This window comes from Lithobates pipiens, unplaced genomic scaffold (assembly GCF_037356315.1).
Source record: "Lithobates pipiens isolate NorthernLeopardFrog02 unplaced genomic scaffold, aLitPip1_a1.2 Scaffold_3, whole genome shotgun sequence".
NCBI classification, from domain to species: Eukaryota; Metazoa; Chordata; class Amphibia; order Anura; family Ranidae; genus Lithobates; species Lithobates pipiens.
The window spans coordinates 249,178,457-249,186,577 of NW_027507790.1; the positions used below are offsets into that span (position 1 = coordinate 249,178,457).

The window sequence follows — 8,121 nt, forward strand, 5'->3', positions numbered from 1 at the left end:
TTGTACACAAGACGATCAATAGATCAACTTGTGTACAACCAGAGTGGCTATACATGGATCGAAATTCGGCTGGTCTCTGTTGGACCAACCAAATTTTTATTCATGTTTGGTTGACTAAACACTGGACTATAGACTTGGACATGCACAGTATAGTGGCTCCATGAACAAACGGTATACAGCCTTGTGGTATAGGCCGCAGCATCGGAACTTAGGGATTGGCTGATCACAGGTATATATTCTTACATACGCTGGGGGGGGGTTGCGGCAAAGGGGCCTGTTAGCAGGAGGTAAAAGGAAAGTACCCCTGTCCCTTGATAATGAAACTAAGCATTTAAAACTAGCTTTGCAATTCCAAAAACTGTTGAACGCATTAAGATGGGGGTCATTGAAATGCCTCATTGGAATTCTGATCTAATTTTTTTATTTTGTTCAAATTCTTCACATGTGGCATAAAGATCTTTAAAGGGCCAGTCCACCTCAATGGATTTTTCAGTTCTGGGTAGTCACTGGAGGGTCGATTCACCTACTGGCTTCTTACCTCCCTCAGGCTTACATGGAGGAATTTTACAATCAAAAATAAAATCAAAACAAAAATTGCAATAGGGGCAGCGAGACCATCTTTGAATGAAGTTGTAACTTTAGGTCACGGCTGGCATCACAAAAGATATAATTAACCAGAGAGAGCTTCAAACCTCCGGCAGCTAATCAGGACTGAATTACTGGCTTTGAGCAGAGAGTCTTTTAGCATCACAAGGATTGTCATTTGTTCCAGCTGGATGAAGTGCTAGTATGAGTGGTTCAAAGTTCCTATATGAAGGGACTAATAATCCAGCATTGTGTGCGCTTCCCACAGACCCTGACAGAAGAGTTGTCAGTTTGCTGAAAATTAACATTATTAAATTCATTTCCGTTGTGCACTTCAGGATTAGACCACATTCTCCAAAATGATGGCGATACCCTGACCTCCTCCAATACAGGCCGATCCTACTGCGTATTTACCACCACGGCGTCTGAAAAAGGGGAAAGAAAAAAAAAAAAAAAGTTACATCACATGATGGCAGCATGCTTTGTACAATACATCACTATGGGGCTGGACTGTCTGCAGCCAGAGAGGGCAGGGCTCAGTAGGAAAGGGCCCTCCTTGGCTGCTCATTTATGCAGGTCTTTCCTTTAAACCCCTTTCACCCCGGGGCAATTTTCTGGAGTTTTAGCACTAGAAAACTGTAACCTGCCTCCAATGCCGCCCAAATGCCTTCACACTGGGGCAGTGCGCTTGCAGGACATTAGAAAAAGTCCTGCAAGCTGCATCTTTGGGGCGGTTTGCCCATTGAAATGAATGCGCCTGAAGAGCCCTTCCGAAGCGCGGCATAACATGGGCGTTTTCAACCCCTTCTTTGCTGCTAATGCATGGGAGGTCCCAGTGTGAAAGAGGTCTTAGAGAACAGGATGGGCTTTTAAGAATCAACTTTTAGCTCAACTTCCTTTGGATTACATCATTCATTGCCAATACACCAGACTACTTTAAAAAAAAAAAAAAAAAAAACTCAGCATGGTCCTCTGTAAAGAAAAGGACAACTTCCCTTTTAGTGAAGTGGTGTTATAATAAATCCCCCACCTCCCCATTTGCAGCCCATGTGTAATACTAAAGCCGGAACACTCCAATCAGCTGCTGGTTTTCCAGCATGCACATCCGACAAAAGCCGGCTGAACGGACCGATAAACACGGCAGAATGTTGGCCAGTCTTTTTTGTACTGGCAAATGTCTGGACATTCTGCCCACATGTATGGGGCTTTAGACTCCAGGCAACAGGGACTACCCTGCCCGTTTTACAGAAGAAACCCTCCCTCGTGCAGTGGGGCTGTGCTCAAACTCCATGGGTTATCTGCTGGTTTTTGTCTAGGAGATTGAAGAGCCAAGATATACTCACCTAATCCGCTGACCCTCCCAACGCAAAACTGGTCCCTGCCGCTCCTGCCACACCCAAGACGCTTGTATGGTGGACTGTTCTGCTCTTGTTGTGAGAATGGCAGGAACAGTTCACTGCTGGACATGGGGGGAGCACCATTTTCCAAAGGATCGAGTACAAGCTCTGTGCTCACCCTTAGACAAATCAGTAGCTAATCCACGCAGTGTAGGCACAGACCCCCTGCATGGGTGGAAAAAGCAGCATGCTGGTTTTTTTCTCTCTGGAAGAGAAAAGCACCGGAGCACACTACACTGGTGTAAACCATATGACCAACATTCCATGCTTTGATGCAGAAAAATAAATAAATAAATCAAACAAACACACCACACCCTAGATGGCTAGGTGATCTCATTCCAATACCCACAAAAAATAAATTATTGGATTAAAATTGCATTTTTTTTTTTTTTTTTTTTTTAAATTGCATTTTTTGTACTTGCAGTGAAATCCTTTTCTTGGAGTCTATTGAGGGACATAGGAAATCTTACACCTTTGGGTTATATATACTGCCACAGGAGGAATGCACACTGCCAAACAAGAAACCTATTAGACCGGCAAAGGGTATAACCCCTCCCATTACTAGTGAGTCTCAGTTTTGCAGCAAAGCAGCGCCAAGAGCATGATCATAAAACACACAGAGGGGTTGGACCTGTGTACCTCAGACTCAAACTAAAAGTATACAAAAATAAAAACCCCCACACGTGTTCTCATCAATTGAAGGACACAGGAAGTCTTGAAGCACAAGTTGATCTTTGGAACATGTTACACGGTCCGCCCAAAATGTGGGCGTAACATGTTCCAGCATCTGCCGCCAATTACCCCTCAACCCTCCCCCTTAGCGTGCGGGGGATTGTCTCCCAAATTTAAACACATTGTGCCCGTGTAAGGCTCCACCCACACCGCACATCATTTGTTCATTCAGTTCCCAATGAATGAATGAAATATAACTACCGCCAGCCACCACAGCAGATGGCTTGTAGTTCTGAATGAACTGAAGTGATGAGCGCTCTCGTAGTTCATTCACAAGCCTTGCAGCTTTCAATGGACAACCAGTATGAAGAAGGTACAGACAGAAAGCTGCAGGGCTTGTCTGCAGAAGCTTCACCACTGCACCTCTGATTATGGGTGCAATGCCTTCCAGGCTCCTGCAGGAAAATAAGATAAAAGCACATTTTTTTTCCTCTCCAACAACATGTGCATTTATTTATTTTTCTTGAAAGGTGAACTTATCCTTTACATTATTAGAACATCTAAAAAGCAGTCCAATATAGGGATGAGGAAACCAACAATTGGCAACAGGCCAAATATAAACAGGAACTATAGACTGCTTGCAGCTCAAAAAGCCTCCTGAAGGACCTCACACCTGAAGCTGGAATCATACGAGGTATAAATGTCCACCTGGTCCGGGTGGCAGCCTTGCAAATCTGGGCAACTGAATATGCATTGCATAATCAAATTGAAGATTTATACATTAAAAACAGAGAAGCGATAGAAGGACTTGAGGTATAAGAGCCACATTTACACAACACTGATGGTGTAGCTGTACCTTAGTTCATGAGTAAGATGAGCTGTGATTCGAGAACCAGATGCAGCCAGCGGGTGGCCCAGAGCTATGGCTCCTCCATCCACATTAGTCTTCTCAGGATCCAGGCCTAGAGCCTTCTCCACCGACAGGTACTGAGCAGCAAAAGCCTCGTTCACCTAGGGACATAATCCATTAGAAAGACATTAATCCAGCAGAATGGACTTCACCACAAGTGACTCCTACCTTTTCCAATGGCTGGATACACAACCAATGTAAAACCTTATTTATGGGATAAAATAGAATATTGTTTGAAACCACTAAGACAATCTGCACCTTTACCAGTAAGGAATGTAATAAGTGGAAGGCATAGTGCCCAGAGGGGTATAGATGGAAGGCCTAGGTCTGCATGATCTTGGTTGGATCACAGAGGGACAAGGCTTCAGGGTGAGGCACGTGAATTAGCTGGAAGTCTGCTGCACTGGACTAGGTTGGAAAGGGGGGGGGCTGGTGTTACAAGGATGTTGGAGGATAGCTACTGATTACATTTGCTGTCCCCTCAAAATAACTCACACAGCCATTAACATCTAAACCGCTGGCAACAAAAGTGAGTACACCCCTAAGTGAAAATGTCCAAACTGGGCCCAAAATGTCAATATTGTGTGGCCACCATTATTTTCCAGCACTGCCTCTCTTGGGCATGGAGTTCAGAGCTTCACAGGTTGCCACTGTAGTCCTCTTCCCCTCCTCCATGATGACATCACAGAGCTGGTGGATGTTAGACCTTGCGCTCCTCCACCTTTCATTTGCGGATGCCCCACAGATGCTCAATAGGGTTTAGGTCTGGAGACATGCTTAGCCAGTTCAGCACCTTTACCCTCAGCTTCTTTAGCAAGGCAGTGGTCGTCTTGGAGGTGTGTTTGGGGTCGTTATGCTGCCCTGCGGCCGGGTCTCGGAAGGGAGGGGGGGATCATGCTCTGCTTCAGTATGTCACAGTACATGTTGCCATTCATGGTTCCCTCAATGAACTGTAGCTCCCCAGTGCTGGCAGCACTCATACAGCCCCAGACCATGACACTCCTACCATCATGCTTGACTGTAAGCAAGACACTTGTCTTTGTACTCCTCACCTGGTTGGTTGCAGCCACACACACTTGACACCATCTGAACCAAATAAGTTTATCTCGGTCTCATCAGACCACAGGACATGGTTCCAGTAATCAATGTCCTTAGTCTGCTTGTCTTCAAACTGTTTGTGAGCTTTCTTGTGCATCATCTTTATAAGAGGCTTCCTTCTGGGATGACCAATTTGATGCAGCGGTGTATGGTCTAAGCACCGACAGGCTGACCCCCCCCACCCCTTCAACCTCTGCAGCAATGCATGCAGCACTCATACGTCCATTTCCCAAAGACAACCTCTGGATACGATGCCGAGTACGTGCACTCAACTTCTTTGGTCAACTATGGCGAGGCCTTTCTGAACAGAACCTGTCCTGTTAAACCGCTGTATGGTCTTGGCCACCGTGCTGCAGCTCAGTTTCAGGGTCTTGGCAATCTTATAGCCTAGGCCATCTTTATGTAGAGAAACAATTCTTTTTAGAGATCCTCCTCAGAGTTCTGTGCCACAGAGGTGCCATGTTGAAGATCCAGTGACCAGTATGAGAGGGATAACACCAAAAATTTAAACATACCTGAGACCTTGTAACACTAACAAGTCACATGACACCAGGGAGGGAAAATGGCTGATTGAGCCCAACTTGGATATTTTCTCTTAGGGGTGTACTCACTTGTTGCCAGCAGTTTAGACATGAAATGGCTGTTTTGAGGGGACACCATTATACAAGCTGTACACTCACTACTTTACATTGTAGCAAAGTGTTGAGCGAGAGATTATATCTATACACACAGTTTTTCTTAAACATAAAAGTTAAAGTGTAAAACAGCACCTACATTGCCCCACACACCCCCAAACATGCACATAGGGTGCCCAAGTGTATGTAAATGGAGACTGAGCCACACACACACACGTTGGGAATGAGGGTAATAATTGTAGGGACATAATTCATGGTTAACTGTAAACTGATAACCTGTAAAAACAGGGGTAGGCAACCCTAAGAGGTGGCAATCTACATGAACAACATGGGAGAAGTCAAAGATCACTGGGAACAGTGTCGCCTCCTCACAGCAGATTTAAACATCTAATTGCCATACTATAGTGTTGCCATTGTGTGCATTGCACGACAATCATGGGTTTAAATCAGGTGGTGTGGAGGCAACATATCACCTCTTTCCTGCTGCTGGCACCACTCTGGAAACCGCTAGGAGGGATAAGAGGTGGAGTGCAGTTGATATCAGTCGGCATGGGACAGGAGCCAGCACTACAGAGGAGGCATTGGCTCATCTTGCTCCCTACTACAGCTTTAACTTTACAAGTAGTCCCTCTGCATTGCACTCTGATGCTCTGGAATTACAGGTCAGCAAGCCCAGACCACGTTCTACCAGTCAACCTGTCTGATCTACAGGTGGATCACGATCTACAGGTTGCTGACCCCCTGCTATAAAGGCTTTTAAAGCGTCACCCATGGACAATTTTGGGTACCGCAGTTCACCATTTTACAGGCATGTGCAATTTTTAGGCTTGAGGTTTGGTTATCTTTATTTAATGCATCTTTTATATTTTTACCATAAGAAATCAGATATTATATTGTGTTCACTAAAATTTCATTACACTGCATTTTTTTTCCTAAAGCTTAGCTGGAATTGAAGTAGGCAAACAAATTAAGAGTCCATCTAAAAGCTACATGTTAAATCTAAAAACGATGATATTCAAAAGGGTGGCACCACTGCTGCAGAATGAACAGTGGGATATCTCTGTATAAGGAAGAGGCAAGTCAATGGATCTAATGGCGGGATCAACGGGTAATAGATCTTTGTTACTGGAAGGACTGAGAAAAACAAAAGACGGTTTTGTAAGGACTGCATCACATGTGATCTTTGCTGGAGGCTGGGTTCACACTGCAGCACGGAGCGGCTCACAGCAGAGGTCCGGTGCGCCACCATTCACCGTTTCAAGTCTGATGATTTCAGCCCAAAATTTTGGCTGAAACAGACCAGAAGACACAGCAGAGCAACTCCAGAAAAAAGTGTGAACTGGCTCCATAGAGAGCCCGTCACAATCTCCTGACATGCGAACTGGATGTGAGGAAAACTCCATCCGATTCGCAATAGTGTGAACCCAGCCTTAGTCAATAATTCCACTTAATGTAAAGGAGGTTTACCTCCACAAGATCCATGTCCTTCAGGGCTAGGCCAGCTTTCTTCAGTGCTTCAGTAATGGCAGGAACGGGGCCTGCAAAACAGAAATCATCCTTGTAAAAACAGAGAAATAGGGAAAAAATAAATAAATAAATAAAAAGGGGGGGGTGGTGGGGATGAATGGTCTACATCATAATTCAGCCAACAAGTTAGCAGACAAACCTTTAGGCCCGACAGCTCCCTAAGCAGAGAGCTGAAGACTGTCAATCAGCATCTCTCCACTCTGCCCCCTCCCTGGAGAGCTGAGCTGTGGAGGGACAGGGGGAGCGGCCAGCTCAGGCTCTCAGCAACTCACTGAGAGGCATCAGTCCAGGCATCTGGCAGATCCAGACTTTCACTGTTGCAATAACACGGACCCTGGACCGATTTCTGCGAGGTCAGCAGAGAGCTGACTTCATTCCGCTCTCTGCTGAAAACAGGTCACAGGAGTGCAAAACAAACTGTACTCCTGTCAGCCATAGGAGAAGTCCAGCCAAATGAGCTTTGTCTATACTTCTCCTTTAAAAAGTTATTGTAAAATTCACCTGTTAAAACAAACCAAACCATTCAGTTTAAAATAGAAATGAAAGGCAAAAGCATTTGTATAGAGATTCAAAAATAAAATAAGAAACCCCCCCCCCCACACCGAGCTTCCCAGTGAATGGCTGTGCAGAGGGTGAGTGTCAGGATAAGTTTGATCATTGGAGGAGAGCACACAGAGTTCCCAGTATAGCTACAGAACTGACTACAGGCTACTCTCCCTGCTTAGTGTGGTCAGTTTCTATTAAGACAGCAGAGTGACTGGCAGAAACCCCAAGGATTTCACACAAATGAAGCAATACAAAGAGAACAGGATACTTTCTTATAGCAGTACATGGTACAGCAGGCTCACATAAGGAATATGAAATGTTGGGTGTAACAAAATGCTTTATTTTTTTTAAACTCAGAAGTCTTTTGAGATTGGGGGGGGGGGGGGGTGTGAAGTGTATACACACACACACACACATTAGATAAGTACCACATAAGATACAAACAAACAATGTAATGTCCCAGTATCCCCACTGTACCCAATCACCTTCACATTCTGTTTTTGTTGGCAGCATACCCCAGTGTCCTACCGTCAAGCCAAATCGTATCTATACCACACATGCATTTACAAGATTCTATCTAAAATTAAGTCAACAGGTGATAATCATGCGTGTCAAGCCATGGCGACCACGCCACCTGGAATGTGTGTCGGTAACAAACGCTTTAAATCACAGACTTAGGTGTACCTTAGGCCTCATGCACACTGGGCATAACAAAAAAAAAAAAAAAAAAATGCACTTTTACGGCCAGAGG

At 44.9% G+C, this 8,121-nt stretch overlaps 1 protein-coding gene across 1 annotated transcript in view; it reads right to left on the reverse strand.

The window, feature by feature from the left end:
* Window positions 1-404: 404 nt before the first annotated feature.
* Window positions 405-8,121, reverse strand: part of ACAA2 (acetyl-CoA acyltransferase 2) — a 36,107-nt gene continuing 28,390 nt past the window's right edge. Inside the window, exons 8-10 of the mRNA XM_077463011.1 lie at window positions 6,765-6,835; window positions 3,511-3,665; window positions 405-1,010 (exon numbers count right to left, since the gene is read on the reverse strand). Coding sequence (XP_077319137.1) covers window positions 926-1,010; window positions 3,511-3,665; window positions 6,765-6,835 — 311 coding nt within the window. The 3' untranslated portion in view covers window positions 405-925. The remainder of the gene's footprint in view (window positions 1,011-3,510; window positions 3,666-6,764; window positions 6,836-8,121) is intronic.